We start from the raw sequence: 17,335 nt of genomic DNA, 5'->3' as shown, positions 1-17,335 counted from the left end.
CTGAAATAGAAAATCAGATATTTTCCATATGCACAAAAAGCTTATTTCTCTCAAATTTAGTGGACAAATTTGTTCACATCCCTGTCAGTGATCATTTCACCTTTACCAAGAGAATCCATCCACCTGACAGGTGAGGCATATCAAGAAGCTGATTAAACAGCATGATCATTACACAGGTGCACATTGTGCTGGGGTCAATAAAAGGCCACTCTCAAATTTGCAGTATTGTCACACAACACAATGCAACAGATTTTTTTACGTTTTGAGGGAGCATGTAATTGGCATGCTGACTGCAGGACTGTCCACCACAGCTGTTGCCTGAGAATTGAACGCTCATTTCTCTACCATAAGCTGCCTTCAATGTCATTTTAGAGAATTTGGCAGTACGTCCAACCTGCCCCACAACCGCAGACCACATGTAAACATGCCAGCCCAGGACCTCCACATCCGTCTTCTTCACCTGCGGGATCGTCTAAGACCAACAACCCGGACAGCTGATGAAACTGTGGGTTAGCACAACCAAAGAATTTCTGCACAAACTGTCAGAAACCGTCTCAGGGAAGCTCATCTGTGTGCTTGTCGACCTCACCAGGGTCTTGACCTGAATGCAGTTTGGCGTCATAACTGACTTCATTGGGCAAACGCTCATCTCCGATGGCCACTGGCACACTGTAGAAGTGTGCTTTTCACAGATGTATCCCGGTTTCAACTGTACCAGACAGATGGCAGACAGCGTGTATGGCGTTGTGTGGGCAATGGTGGTGCCCCATGATGGTGGTGGGGTTATAGTATGGGCAGGCATAATCTACAGACAACAAACAATTACATTTTATCAATGGCAATTTGAATGCACAGAGATACCGCGACGAGATCCTGAGGCCCATTGTCGTGCCATTCATCCGCCGTCATCACCTCATGTTTCAGCATGATAATGCACAGCCCCATGGCCTGCATACTCACCAGACATGTCACCCATTGAGCATGTTTGGGATGCTCTAGATCGACTTGTATGACAGCGTGTTCTAGTTCCAGCCAATATCCAGCAACCTCGCACAGCCATTGACGAGTAGTGGGACAACATTCCACAGACCACAATCAACAGCCTGATCAACTCTATGCGAAGGAGATCAATCTGCATGAAGCAAATGGTGGTCACACCAGATACTGACTGGATTTCTGATCCACGCCACTACCTTTTTTATGTATCTGTGACCAACAGATGCATATCTGTATTCTCAGTGAAATCATGTGAAATCCCTAGTTTAGGGCCTAATGAATTTATTTCAGTTGACTGATTCCTTATATGAACATTCATTCAGTAAAATCTTTGAAATAGTTGCATGTTGCGTTTATATTTTTGTTCATTGCACATATTGAGTAGCCAGCAACCTTGGCTAATGGTAGTTATATGACTCTGGTTGCTAGGAAATAGAAAGAGGAGAATGGAAGAGAGAGGGCGAGAGTATGACTGCCCCACTGTTTATTCAATCCTATTACTGCTGTAGTAGAGGGTGAGACAGAGATACGAGGGAGAGAGGGAGAAAGAGAGTGAGAGAGAGAAGGGAGGATAGTGCCTCGAAAGCTATTCCTGAAAGCTAATTTTGTGTCTTTCTCCTCTCTCTCATCTCTCCGCAACTCAGTTCAAAGATGTTGATGCATTTGAACGCTATGGTCAATCTGTTTTCCACTGCGAGGACTCACCAAGCCATGAAATGGAAAAGGAGATACAATCAGTGTGTATCTGCAAACAAGCCCTATACTCATTCATGAACTGACAACCTGTTGAAATTTGTTGACCAGTGAATGCAGCTCTGCCAGTGTACTTGTACAGTATTCTAATTTTGACCTTTCCTCTCCCCCTCTCATCTTTTTTCTCCTCTCTCGCCCTCCTCTCGCCCTCTTTTCCTCTACTCCTGTTCCTACTTTCATCTGCTTCCACTCTACTTGTCTCATCCTCTCCTTCTTCCCCTCTCCTCTTCTCCCACTTGGTCTCTTCCTCTCCCTCTTCTCCTCTCGTTCCTCTCCACCTCCAGGATACGTACCTTTCCTAAGGAGTCTCCTCTGTTGGGTCGAGATACGGTACGGGCTCTCATGTACTATGCTCTCAAGGTCTGGAGTGACATCTCCCCCCTCAACTTCCATGAAGTGGCGGGCAACGACGCAGACATCCAGATCGACTTCACAAAGGCTGACCACAACGACGGGTACCCCTTTGACGGGCCGGGGGGCACTGTGGCACACGCTTTCTTCCCCGGAGAGAGGTTCACGGCAGGGGACACCCACTTTGATGATGATGAGGCCTGGACCTTCAGATCACCAGGTGAGTGGTTGGTAGTTTACTGTGTCTTCAGTGACTAGTGTGTATTGTACATGGATTGTATATGTGCTATACTGTTCATTTATTTGTATGAAGTACATTTCCAGAAGCTTGTGTGTGTGTGTGTGTGTGTGTGTGTGTGTGTGTGTGTGTGTGTGTGTGTGTGTGTGTGTGTGTGTGTGTGTGTGTGTGTGTGTGTGTGTGTGTGTGTGTGTGTGTGTGTGTGTGCACAAGTGCGTGCGTGCAATGCCCAGTGACACCTCACAGCTCTAGCAGTTGGTTGGTCAGCCATGGGTCACTCAGTCTGACTAGCCGCTCCCAGACTCACAGATGCTCTCATTAATCATTAAGTCCGCCTGCTGCTGCTAGGCTGATCGACTGCCCACCACTTCCCCCTCTCCCATCTCCCATTCTCATCAGTCTGAGTGGACTCAAGGTGCCCCCCTCCATCTCTCCCTTCCTGTCCATCTCTGATGGAGAAACTAATGAATTTTCTGTTATGTCCTGCCTGAGACAGAAGGAGGAAGAGGATAGCAGGTGAGCATAGACAGTGTTGGTTAATGTCTCTTTTTCTCAAGTTGGGTAAAAGAGAACGAGCTCCCCCTTCGTCTCCCCACCTATGATGAGACTAGAACTACTGAGAGCACCCAGAGTCATATTCCACTCTAGCCAAGCCCAATACCTCCACATCGCTTGCCTTGATAAAGATAGCAAGACAACCAAACACATCTGGAGAGGTGAAGTGATGTAATGTGTGATGTATGCTGACCCCATGACCTCTCTGACAGGACAGATACAGTACATCACTCTCCCAAAGATACACCAAACCAGACCTCAGTGTGGGGGGAAGGAGAGGAGCAGGGCTGCGTGATGCAGACTGACCCAGCTGGTGTGCCATGTTGATGGGGCCAGGCCGCCAGGCCGTGCCCTGGTCTCCCCCTGTCCTGCAGGAGGCCTCCTGGACAGCGGCTCAGTCTGCTCCAATTAGGGCTCCCAACCGGCCAGTCCAGACAGGCAGCAGATGCTTACACGGCGCCTGGAAGGTGGAGTACAGGGGGAGGGAGGGGAGAGACGGTGGTGGTCAGGGGAATACACTTAGAAGATGGGCGGATAGAGCGGTAGATTCACTGATGTGGGAGAAAATGGAGGAAGATTATTGAAAAATCCATCTTTTCTCCAAGAATCTCACATCATTGGCACATTGCATGAATAAATTATGATGATGAGGAGGAAGTGAAGGATAATGGTAATGATGAAAATTATGATTTACCCTTCTCAACCCACACAAGGAATGAGATCGTTCCAGTATTTGCTTATGATATGAATCCTTTAACTGAAACTATTGAATGCACCACACCACCATCTAGATTCCTAGTATAATTTCATTGCTTGGATTGAACAAGGAATTTAGTCCTCTATTTATTTGTGTTTGTTTGCCTTGACTCTCTGGCGGCAGACGTGAGTCGTCGAGGCAGAGGAGCCAGTTAATTAAACAGCTCTTAATTTCTTCTCAGCTTCACAGTCCGTCGGGTGGACACCACGGCTCAGTAGGCTGTGCTAACCACGAAGCTCTCTCTTTTTTTATATGTTGTATGGTTAATGTTGTGTTTACGACACTGAAGGAGTGTGTTCTTTGACATGCGTACCGAAAATGTCGTTGGTGCTTTGGGTTAGATAAGAGAGTTAAACGTTAACTAGTTGTCCCTAGTTTTCTGTCATAATAGCGAGCCATACAGGTGATTCTTTCATCGCGGTGCTTTTTAGTCAGTCTGCAACAGGATTCAAGGCCTGGCCTTGGATCTCTTCCTTATCCCCTTTTAGATATTGGAGTGGGTTGTTGTTCCTGCAACTTTCGAACAAGAAGATAATCTTTGGAGAAGTTGTAAACTTGTGAGGTCAGGAGCTAGAAGTGAAACACGGCAGTTCAGCAGATTTCTGGGGCCCTAATCTTCTTAAGGATGGACCTTATCAGAAGAATAAGGATTCCAGTAATTGCTTTCTCTCTCTCCCTTCTTTTCTCTCTCCCCTTGCCGATTTTCTGAAAACTTATCCCAGTGTGTTGTTCTTGGCAGAGCCTTAGAACATTCCCCCCTATGAGGGCCATCTGCTAATGTGTTGTAATTAGCAATGAATTGAAACGGGGCGTTTGGAGAACAGCGTAGCTAGCAGAATGCTAAATGCTCCATTTAAGTTTGCTAGCGTTCTGCTCTCCACTGGTTGATTGACAGGGGAGACATCCAATGAGGTGGCCTGGGCAGACTCTCGGGGTCCGGGTCACATAAGTGGAGCCAGGGAAAGGCTGTTTTTGTTTTGACAGCAGGCAGATTGCTTTAATTAATTATCTCTCCGCTGGTTGCTCGCTAATGCGGAATGATTATGCTGGCCGAAACAAAAGGCTCATTAAGCAGGTGTGTTTTGATGACATTCACAATTTGGCTTTGGTTCGCAACGCGTGTGCACACGTCAGTGTGTTCATGTTTGTGTTAGAGAGAGAGAGAGAGAGAGAGAGAGAGAGAGAGAGAGAGAGAGAGAGAGAGACAGACAGACAGACAGACAGACAAGACAGACAGACAGACAGACAGACAGACAGACAGACAGACAGACAGACAGACAGACAACAGACAGACAGACAGACAGACAGACAGACAGACAGACAGACAGACAGACAGACAGACAGACAGACAGACAGACAGATCGTGAAAGAGAGAGTGAAATGATAGTGTAGAGGGGAGAAATTGCGCCACACTGCTCATCCACAATATCAAGCTGTCAGTCAGTCACTTAGTCTCCCTGCTCTGGCTGACTGGCTCCTCAGCTCCTCAGGGACGAGGCTGCACACCATGGCCAAACAGGCTGTACTCCATCACCACCACAGAGGAACAGCAGCCCTCTCTTGAGGAATGAAGAGAGACATCAGAATGGAGCGCTATTCATATTTGGAGATGGAGTAACAGGGCATGGAGTCAGAGTGGACTAAAGCGTCCCTTTCTCTCCCCCGATTATCTCAGGTTCCACAAAGCTGATAGCATTTTGGCTGAGTAAACAATCACAGGGCTGAACCAGATGTAGTCTAAAGGGAATATGGTATGTTCCTCTCATCGAACACACAGCCTATACTATCATCCTTCACAGACCTCCTAAAGCCTACCAAGCAGGACCCTGGCCAGCTGTGGCTTGCTTATAGAGGGTCCCCATCCCCAAATCTGATGGAACAGACAGACTCCATCTGGCCTGCACTCTTTCTCTCCCTCTCTCTGCACCTCCTGCTGCTAACCATCCCAGACCAGACACCTCTTTTACCAACAGGGTCCAACTGAATGAATACAGCATTTAATTGAATCTAGAACATCAGCCAAATCTCTGTGTGGCAAGGTTGGACACAGGCAGTCAGTCTGTTGTGTAGTCACAGGGATGAACACCACAGTGACTCTGTGTAAAATAAATGGCGCCGTAGATACCATGACCTCCCTGCTTCCCTCCCCCTCTCTCCCATCCTCTCTTTCTCTCATCCTCTCTTTCTCCCATCCTCTCTTTCTCTCATCCTCCCTTCGTCCTCCACCCTGCATACTCCTTAAATTAAATGGTACCATGACCTCCCTGCTTCCCTCCCCCTCTCTCCCATCCTCTCTTTCTCTCATCCTCTCTTTCTCCCATCCTCTCTTTCTCTCATCCTCCCTTCATCCTCCACCCTGCATACTCCTTAAATTAAATGGTATCATGATCTCCCTGCTTCCCTCCCCTCTCTCCCATCCTCTCTTTCTCTCATCCTCCCTTCGTCCTCCACCCTGCATACTCCTTAAATTAAATGGTATCATGACCTCCCTGCTTCCCTCCCCCTCTCTCCCATCCTCTCTTTCTCTCATCCTCTCTTTCTCCCATCCTCTCTTTCTCTCATCCTCCCTTCGTCCTCCACCCTGCATACTCCTTAAATTAAATGGTATCATGACCTCCCTGCTTCCCTCCCCTCTCTCCCATCCTTTCTTTCTCTCATCCTCCCTTCGTCCTCCACCCTGCATACTCCTTAAATTAAATGGTATCATAACCTCCCTCCCTCCCTTCCTCTCATACATACTCCATTTCTCCACTCCGTTTCTGCACAATGTGCTCCTGTAGATTAGGACATGTATTGGGCTTTCAATCACCCTGGTGACTAACCAGGAGGGAATATACCAGCACCTCGCTCCATTGTCTGTGTTTGAGTATGACATTGAGGCGCAGCCAAGCCTGTGCTAATCTAAGGCTAGCCATGCACATAGAGACAGGGAACCTAGCTAGCTGTGGCATGCTGACACACACACCACACCAACGAGTTTGGTGGATGGTGGAGCCGCAATCTAAATCTCTTAGCCGCAGGTTTGAACTCTTAGTCTCGCTTAGCAGAGCCAGACCAGCAGGTTTTCTTTTTTTTTTTTTTTGCGAATTCCGCCGAGGAGGAGGAAGAGGTGTTTTTAGCCTGCTGTAGTCGCTCCAGGTGTCACTACATGCACTGTGGATGACAGCTTGCGGCTCAGACTGTATTTCCATAGCTATCTCTCTATGCGTTGTGCCTAAAAGCATTAAAAGTGTTTGTGCCTGTCTGCTTCTCTTCTTAACTCTGACAATATGGAGATGTGTTCAGAAGTAAGAGAAACACACTCTGCAATCCACACACTTGATAGTAGAGGTGCAGTAGGTCAGTCCAACACTCAAAATGGAGAGTTGAGATAGTAGTAATAGCATTCTTCTGTCTGTCAGTGAGGTGTGTTTTCATGATATGAAAGCCATATCAAAGCTTTTCTCTGCTCCGATGGATGGAGAAATCTCATTGTTAACTTTCTCACGTCGGTCCTCCCTCTCTTTCGCTCTCTCTCTCCCCTCAGACTCTCACGGGATGGATCTGTTTGCGGTAGCAGTGCATGAGTTTGGTCATGCTATTGGCCTGGCCCACACTTCAGCCATAGAGTCCATCATGAGGCCGTACTACCAGGGCCCTGTGGGGGACCCACTCAAGTACAACCTCCCCTATGAGGACAAGGTCCGTGTCTGGCAGCTCTACGGTACGTACCTCAAATCGCCTCATCATCATGGGAAAAAGGCTGCTAAGGGGTATACAGTACATAGCGACATAACACCACAGCTGCTTTTTACACCGCAATGTTTCCCAACACTGTGAGTAATACATACAGTGCATTCAGAAAGTATCCAGACCCCTTGACTTTTTCCACATTTTGTTATGTTACAGCCTTATTTCTAAATTGATTAAATGTTTTTTTTCCCTCCTCAATCTACACACAATACCCCATAATGAAAACGCAAAAACAAGTTTTTAGATTTTTTTTTGTAAATTTATTATAAAAAAACTAAACTGAAATATCACATTTACATAAGTATTCTGACCATTTACTCAGTACTTTGTTGAAGAACCTTTGACAACAATTACAACCTTGAGTCTTCTTAGGTATGACACTACAAGCTTGGCACACCTATATTTGGGGAGTTTCTCCGATTCTTCTCTGCAGATCCTCTCAGGCTCAGTCAGGTTGGATGGGGAGCGTCGCTGCACAGCTATTTTCAGGTCTCTCAAGAGATGTTTGATTGGATTCAAGTTCGGGGCTGGTCGGGCCGCTCAAGGATATTCAGAGACTTGTCCTGAAGCCACTCATGCATTGTCTTGGCTGTGTGCTTAGGATCATTGTCCTGTTCGAAGGTGAACCTTCGCCCCCAGTCCGAGGTCCTAAGCGCTCTGTACTTTGCTCCATTCATCTTTCCCTTGATCCTTACTAGTCTCCCAGTCCCTGCCACTGAAAAACATCCCCACAGCATGATGTGGGTACCCTTCCCCAGATTTGTGCCTGGACTAGAAACCGATTCAACATCTCTGGAGAGACCTGAAAATTACTGTGCAGCACCGCTCCCCGTCCAACCTGACAGAGGTTGAGAGGATCTGCAGAGAATAATGGGAGAAACTCCCCTAATACAGATGTGCCAAACTTGTAGCGTCATACCCAAGAAGACTTGAGGCTATAATTGCTGGCGAAGGTGTTTCAACAAAGTACTGAGTAAAGGGTCTAAATACTTATGTAATTGTGCATTTTCAGTTATTTCGAAAAACCTGTTTTTGCTTTGCCATTATAGGACAATGACTGCAAGTGTGTAGACTGACGAGGAGGGGGGGACAATTTAATCAATTTTAGAATAAGGCTGTAACGTAACAAAATGTGGAAAAAGTCAAAGAGTCTGAATACTTACCAAATGCACTGTATTATATACAGTGCCTTGCGAAAGTATTCGGCCCCCTTGAACTTTGCGACCTTTTGCCACATTTCAGGCTTCAAACATAAAGATATAAAACTGTATTTTTTTGTGAAGAATCAACAACAAGTGGGACACAGTCATGAAGTGGAACGACATTTATTGGATATTTCAAACTTTTTTAACAAATCAAAAACTGAAAAATTGGGCGTGCAAAATTATTCAGCCCCTTTACTTTCAGTGCAGCAAACTCTCTCCAGAAGTTCAGTGAGCATCTGAATGATCCAATGTTGACCTAAATGACTAATGATGATAAATACAATCCACCTGTGTGTAATCAAGTCTCCGTATAAATGCACCTGCACTGTGATAGTCTCAGAGGTCCGTTAAAAGCGCAGAGAGCATCATGAAGAACAAGGAACACACCAGGCAGGTCCGAGATACTGTTGTGAAGAAGTTTAAAGCCGGATTTGGATACAAAAATATTTCCCAAGCTTTAAATATCCCAAGGAGCACTGTGCAAGCGATAATATTGAAATGGAAGGAGTATCAGACCACTGCAAATCTACCAAGACCTGGCCGTCCCTCTAAACATTCAGCTCATACAAGGAGAAGACTGATCAGAGATGCAGCCAAGAGGCCCATGATCACTCTGGATGAACTGCAGAGATCTACAGCTGAGGTGGGAGACTCTGTCCATAGGACAACAATCAGTCGTATATTGCACAAATTTGGCCTTTATGGAAGAGTGGCAAGAAGAAAGCCATTTCTTAAAGATATCCATAAAAAGTGTTGTTTAAAGTTTGCCACAAGCCACCTGGGAGACACACCAAACATGTGGAAGAAGGTGCTCTGGTCAGATGAAACCAAAATTGAACTTTTTGGCAACAATGCAAAACGTTATGTTTGGCGTAAAAGCAACACAGCTCATCACCCTGAACACACCATCCCCACTGTCAAACATGGTGGTGGCAGCATCATGGTTTGGGCCTGCTTTTCTTCAGCAGGGACAGGGAAGATGGTTCAAATTGATGGGAAGATGGATGGAGCCAAATACAGGACCATTCTGGAAGAAAACCTGATGGAGTCTGCAAAAGACCTGAGACTGGGCCGGAGATTTGTCTTCCAACAAGACAATGATCCAAAACATAAAGCAAAATCTACAATGGAATGGTTCAAAAATAAACATATCCAGGTGTTAGAATGGCCAAGTCAAAGTCCAGACCTGAATCCAATCGAGAATCTGTGGAAAGAACTGAAAACTGCTGTTCACAAATGCTCTCCATCCAACCTCACTGAGCTCGAGCTGTTTTGCAAGGAGGAATGGGAAAAAATGTCAGTCTCTCGATGTGCAAAACTGATAGAGACATACCCCAAGCGACTTACAGCTGTAATCACAGCAAAAGGTGGCGCTACAAAGTATTAACTTAAGGGGGCTGAATAATTTTGCACGCCCAATTTTTCAGTTTTTGATTTGTTAAAAAAGTTTGAAATATCCAATAAATGTCGTTCCACTTCATGATTGTGTCCCACTTGTTGTTGATTCTTCACAAAAAAATACAGTTTTATATCTTTATGTTTGAAGCCTGAAATGTGGCAAAAGGTCGCAAAGTTCAAGGGGGCCGAATACTTTCGCAAGGCACTGTACCTGCCTATCTATCTACCTCTCCCCTTCTCTCTCTCTCCACCCCCTCTATCCATTGTCTTGACGTTGGCCTGGGGGTAGGTTTATGACAGTCATAAATACCTCTTCCCCCTTTTTCCTCTCTCTACCCTACTGATGTGATATTTGAAAACCCCTTGGTTAACATAGAGATTCTGGGAACATCAGAAGGTGGGGGGAAATGAACTATATTCTGGTAATCCGACCAATTGAACATATGCGGTGGTACGTAATGAATATGATGTCAGTTTGGTTGTGATCTGAGACATTCTCATCGATGATAGGATGACATAAACTCTACAGTGGAAAGTCTACACATCAGAGTAATCAGATGCACATGGAATTGTTGTTCAATTTAAATGTTTGAATATGAAATTATTGGTGAAAATATTAAATGTAATTTTAGCTTCCAAATGAGAGATTTGGGTTTTCATAAGGTAAGGGCTCTGCTCAATCAATGGCCTGCCCCTGTGAAGAGACATGGGTTATAAAACTTTTCAGACACACCCTTCTCGCTCCACTATATAAAGCCTTGATGAAAATGTAACCTCCTGTTCCAAGTACGTGAGGTCTGCAGCCTCTGTATTAAAAGGACTAACATGTCAACTACAGAACTAAGCCAACCTCAGCGTGAGCTTTGGTTGGCGAATGGTATGAACTTTGAACTCTTATTCACTACAGAAGTGATACCTCCTAGCTGTTGAGTTAGCCACCGCAGCTGCAAACGCGGGCTAGGAAAGAACAGACAGAGTATCCCGTCTACCACACAACGACGTTACTACAACGTATCCATTTGACAAGGACAAAGGACTCGGTTTGGCAACACGGCCTTCCATCTACCACCAACCTACCGAAGCGCAGCTCAGAGTAAATATTTATTGCATTTTCCTTTTCCAAATGGGCGGTAATTTAGAATGCATAAGATACTGTATTTACGATAGCACAGCTTCTCCCCTTGTCCCTCAGTCTTCCCGCTCTTTCACTCAAACCCAGCCCCTTTTCTTTTGTGTAACCAGCTGTCATATCTGTTCCGCCCGCTAGGGACGTTTTCCTTTATGACGTAATTTATAATCAAGGTATGATTCATTCTTTGTATATGTAATTCTGTGTGATTAGTTAGGTATTTAGTAAATAAATAATTAAACCCAATTTTGCATCGCTGATTCAACTTGTTAGCCAGGGTTGGTGAAGATAACCAATAATTTACAACTTTCAGATGAGACTGAATTAAGGTGACGATTAATATTGACTGCTATTGATTTAAAATATTACTAGGTTTTTAAGAGTTTATTCGGAAAATAACAGCTCTATAAATATTATTTTGTGGTGCCCCGACTCTCTAGTTAATTACATTTAAGTTTCAACTGGCCTGGGCCCTAGGACCATGTCCCAGGACTACCTGACATGATGACTCCTTGCTGTCCCCAGTCCACCTGGCCATGCTGCTGCTCCAGTTTCAACTGACCTGAGCCCTTGCCCCAGGACTACCTGACATGATGACTCCTTGCTGTCCCCAGTCCACCTGACTGTGCTGCTGCTCCAGTTTCAACTGTTCTGCCTTATTATTATTCGACCATGCTGGTCATTTATGAACATTTGAACATCTTGGTCATGTTCTGTTATAATCTCTACCCGGCACAGCCAGAAGAGGACTGGCCACCCCACATAGCCTGGTTCCTCTCTAGGTTTCTTCCTAGGTTTTGGCCTTTCTAGGGAGTTTTTCCTAGCCACCGTGCTTTTACACCTGCATTGTTTGCTGTTTGGGGTTTTAGGCTGGGTTTCTGTACAGCACTTTGAGATATCAGCTGATGTACGAAGGGCTATATAAATAAATTTGATTTGATTTACATGATTAGCTCAATCAGGTAATATTCATTATGGAGAAAGGATTTTATAGAATAGCATGTCATATCACTTAATCCTGCATAGCCAAAGACAGGACATAATTGGTGCTCCCGTGCGAGGAATCTAAAATACAATGAAGCTTTCATTTTGATTCAGCCTGTATAAAATTGAAAAGCAGATTACATAATATACCAAGTTTATTGTACACATTATGGGTGTTAAAGACAAGCATTATTGTGTGTGTGTGTGTGCTGAAGATTCCCCGCCTCCGTGTTGTTCTCTGACATAGTCAGTGGGTAATGTAAGCGAATACATTTCTGTATGAGAGCTGATAAAGCTAGAAATAAAGCATTTGGCCAAACGCAGGGCTATTTCTGCCTTGCGCGTTACAAGCGAGGATAGGCTCGGTCATTATTAATTTCTCGAGCGAGGACAAAGAGCCAGCCGATTGAAATTCAGGAGATATACGCTTGACCAGCGATAGATATCCCTGTCTCTCTCAAGTTTCCTCGCGAGTAGACCACGGTGCATTTCGTTGTTTGCCGCGTGTTCCGGTTAAAACATTGTCAAAAATCACAGAAAAGGGTTTGAACATAATAAGTTATAAGTAAAACCTTTCCCTTGCCAAGGGAATCCTATGTGCTGCATTTTCAGGCACAAAGTAGGGTTAACTTGCACGAGGTGCTAAAGCTAACAAGGGAAAATAGCCATTTTGTTTTCTTGTGCCACGTTGAAATTCCTCAGCCTTGCGGAACGGAAGTCCCGCCTGGGTATTTCCGTTTGATTTCAGCGTGTGAAATCATTGACCAACGAAGTGTGCCCTAATATATTCGTTCATGAAGAATTATTCAGGTGACACTCAAGTCATGACTTATGATATCCAGATGGATATCAATATCTTATCCAATTGAACTAATAAGTGTAAATCTGGCCATTTACATTCTGAAATAGATATTTTAAATAGTATCCAAATTGATGAGTTTCTAAATAAGACATTGTAACCTTTTTCCAAACTAACCTAGATGAAACAAATAGGTCTGATTTATCATTAAATTGATCAATCAGTAAAATTTGTTTTTTGCAAAACCATTCAGTAATCCAGTACTGACAGAAGCCAGCGGGAATCCCATATGGCTTCGGGATTTAGGGTTCCCAACATTTGATCTACTGTTTACACTTATGATATCCAATCAATGGAGATTGTATGGATTATCGTCTCATTCAATTTAATTTAAGTTAAATTGTTGAACATACCTTAATGTTCTTCCAATCAAATGAGACACTCAGGTTAATTCAAGTTTAATACCCAGATAGCTTACCCAGGTAGGATTAATCATTGGCATTGATTAATTAATTCAATTTGCTTTTGCAAATTCATTCACGTCCAACTTCCACATTACTGGTACGGTACTGATGGTTCGTCAACATCTATAAATAGATTAAACTTGTCTTTGCAGCTTCCAATGAATTCCAAACCCAAACTTTGGAGAAAAAAATAGAAACATTTTTCCTCTACATTTTTCTAATAATGTGCAAGCTATCAAAGGAGGTGGTCACCACTCCTCCGTAATTAGTGAACCTTCACCCATAAAAGGATTGATCTCTGACCTCAGCAGTGATACCAACCCTAATTATGCCATTAGCGAAAAAACAGCCGAAATTGCGAACGCTCTCCAAAATCAACCATCAAACACAGGCTTTGTGACGGTTCTCCCCACTTTTGCACTGATGTATCGCCATAAAAATGTGACATCGGTCCAATACCACAGTGCACAGCTGAAGCACGTGCCAGACATGGCTAACATGAGGGGACAGGTGGAGAGAACTGAGCGACTATTGACAAAAGCAGCAAATGAAAACATTCTGCTAGTCGAGGATCTGCGTTTGAAATCTGAACAATTAAAAGTAATTGCAAATACTTATGACGATGAACGAGCACAAACTCTTCAACAAAACCGTTGTCTCCAGGAACAACTCGATTAAGCCAAAACTAAATACGATGTAGTCCACTCCAAACTAGATAAATCTGTCAAGTTATCTACAAACAGGAGTGCGCAATTTGATCACATGCAGGCAGTTTTGTCGAATGTTACACAAGGTAACAATGTTCTACTCCAAATGCTGCAGACCAAAGACAACCAATTAGTGAACACAATGACTAAGTTGGATGACAAATCAGCAGAACTCATTGAAGTCCCTGACCAAATGAATGATGAGATAACTCGGGTGATGAAGATGGAAATCTTGATTTCTAAGCAAGCGGAAGAAATCTCATCACTGAATCTCTCGCTCCGTACTCAAGACCTCTATCTGCAAATCATGACAGATAAGTTTGAGACCGAAAGGAGCAAGTGCGACACTCACGTGTCCAAAATCAGTACTCTAAGCACTCAAGTGGACTCTGCAATGCAGCAGAATACCACCCTTAGGTACCATCTGGAGGAAATCTAGAATGGTCACGCTCCTCAGCATGACTACCCATCCCAAGCAACCGGAGCCCTGTACTCAAAGAAATGAAGACGATAGGTTTCAGACATTGCCTCCATTAAGTGTCCCTCAGTCTTCTCCTCTTGGCCATTCGGCACTGAGTAATATGGAGCATCTTGGCCAACAAAGCCAAAGCTTGGCTTCTCCTCTTGGCCTTTCGGCCCCAATTTCCCCACAGGATGAAGCAAACCCTTTCCGCTCACTTGACGTGGAATACCTTGACAAACTCGTCAAGAATTTCCCCAACTTCCAGGTCAGCCAAACAATACTGAGACGTTCCTAGCTGACATAGAGGACGCGTTGGATGGCTCCCCGAACATTACGGGTTCTGACAGGGTTTACCTGTTGAAGCGAACGTCGAATAGACACGCGACAAGGTTAATTCGCCTACAACAGCAACACGTGCTAAATGACTACGCTAAACTTGCCACAGCTTTGAAATTAGAATTCAGTGGTTCTGCAACTCGCAAACACGATAGCTCACTGGCTAACACGGTCAAACAAGCTCGGAATGAACACGCACAAGCTTACTATCATAGGCTTCTTTCAGCTTACTTTGGCCTACTCGCTGAAACAGGCATGGAAGACCTGTTACCATTTAAACAAATGTTCCTGTCGAACATGTATCCCACCTTCATTACCTACTTGGGCCCTGCAGCCCACATATGCTTGCCTATCTTACAACTCAGAAAGCTCGCAATGCTAAGAGCCCTGACCACTCTGTTTTGAAGTTTGACCAGGAGCACTCACTCCAGTTAGAGGGTGCCTTATCAGGTATTGGAGCGTTAAGAGATGACGCATAACAACAGTTTCTACCACGAAATCATGATTCCAATAACCTCCGCGGTCGAAATAACTGTAAAGTACGTCGCCATCAAAACGACTACCGCTACAATCGACCTGTTCACTACGTTCCTGCACCCAACCCACACAAAGTGTCAGAGCACAAGGGTAACAAAGGGTTGAAGGAGGATCAAAACGTAGACCAATGTTCTCCAGAAGTTCCACTACGTAACGAACTAAAGTCGAGAAGCATTTGAGAAAAGGGTCAAAGATAAGTCACAAGGACTAGACAGGGGATTACCAGACACCAGGTCCGCAGGAATTAACACCCATAGCAAGGACGTTAAAATTAAAATCTCTCCCGCTCTCACTCGAGACCCTATCCAGGGCCCGTTTGATCAAGAAACAAGCCCACGGGCTTTGTCTATAGACTCTGATACAAAGATTGCGAAGAAAAAGATCAAACGCTTCGTTAAAAGCCAAGCCCACTCAAAATCTGAAAATTCGATCTGCTTCCACCTCGAACAGAAATGACACGTTATTGTGAACGACCACTCCCCTTGTGGGGAATATGTCCCCTAAACACGAATCGAAACGACCATACCTGGAAGCAGTCCTGGAGGACTGCTTAACTTACAATATCACTCATCTCTCAAACATTGTTTGATGATCTAAAAATGGCTTTGAAGCCAACTAAACTAAACTTTGGTTAAAAGTGGAACGATGCGACACTACACTTCGAGGGGTCACTCAGACTACCTCGCCTCTCACACTGAGAGTCATGCTGAAACTACACTTCCAGGACGTATCACTAGTCCACCCTGTGTATGTTACCAGCCTCGAAACTGTACCCCTGCTACTTGGAGCAGACTTGATGGATCGGTTACTCCCATTGATGGATTGGAAAACCAACCAGGTATGGTCACAGGCTACAGTGCCTTCTCCACCGACCACACTCTCTTCCCCTAACTCTAGCTGCAACGCAGTCATTCACGAGCGGTATCTGTCAAAAGCACCCCTTGGGAAAAAGACGTTTAGAAACCTCTTGGTGCAGAATCCGATCCAAGGAGATATTATGATATCTCGACACATCCATCAGCCGATCTGATTGACCATTCTTTTCATGATTTCGAGCCAGCTGTCTCTGTGAATGAGCAACTTCCCTACTCCTTGCAGTCGTGCAATACAGTAGTTCAGATTAACTTCTCTTGCCCTTCGGACACTTCCGCAAGCACTGCGGTCGTTTCAGCAAGAAAAACATTGATGCGCAGAGTATACTCTGCTTCCGATGACACACCTTCCACTTTGTGGCGACTGTCAACCTTTACAATGACACTAATGGCGTCAGTCCAGCAACTGACCCGATAAGTCCTACTGGTGAAACACTTTGCGATATCACAGACCGATATCCTCGTCTCAGTTTGCAGGTATTGAAGAGGTTGCCACACGCGGACGCGGTGGTGACTGACAGACCTGAGGGGGTTGAAGCACAAACACCAGGAGATTTGGTTGAAAGGTTACAGCCACTCTCATAATAACGCGGCCACTGACAACTCGGACATAGGGTCTGAACTTTTCGTTTGCGCCTCGGATACCAACACCACCCCTGGTGGGGGGGTCCCAAGACACAAATTGGGGGAATAGTATTCCAGACCCATGATGAGCCTTATCGAGGCCGGTGGGGGGGATCGAGACTATGGACAACACCGTATGAGGCTGCGAGAGCATAAATCAAATCTAGTTGTAAACTACCATTTGAGAACAGGAGCAGACAGGCCCCTAGACGGGGATAATCTTAGAACACATCTAAGATAGTACTGAGGTGTACCACACTGGTCGTAAAGGAAGTCCAGTGGACATGTCCACCTCCAAAGCAAATGGCAACAATAATCATTCCTTGCCATGTGTAGTAGTCACTACAAGACAACTAGTAAAATCCTCTAATCATGTATTCCTGTAGGATAACATTTCAGAATAAATCGGTAGGACAACTGGACCCCTTGAGTACC

General features: G+C 44.8%; 1 protein-coding gene across 1 annotated transcript in view; it reads left to right on the top strand.

Annotated features, from left to right (window-relative positions):
* Positions 1-17,335, top strand: part of mmp17a (matrix metallopeptidase 17a) — a 101,033-nt gene that overhangs the window by 65,887 nt on the left and 17,811 nt on the right. The window contains exons 4-5 of the mRNA XM_029651158.2: positions 2,034-2,320; positions 7,177-7,353. Of these exons, the coding sequence (XP_029507018.1) occupies positions 2,034-2,320; positions 7,177-7,353 (464 nt within the window). The remainder of the gene's footprint in view (positions 1-2,033; positions 2,321-7,176; positions 7,354-17,335) is intronic.

This window comes from Oncorhynchus nerka, linkage group LG4 (genome assembly GCF_034236695.1).
Source record: "Oncorhynchus nerka isolate Pitt River linkage group LG4, Oner_Uvic_2.0, whole genome shotgun sequence".
Lineage (NCBI taxonomy): Eukaryota > Metazoa > Chordata > Actinopteri > Salmoniformes > Salmonidae > Oncorhynchus > Oncorhynchus nerka.
The sequence above is the reverse complement of the archived record's forward strand: the minus strand, read 5'-3'. Positions and strand labels throughout refer to the sequence as shown.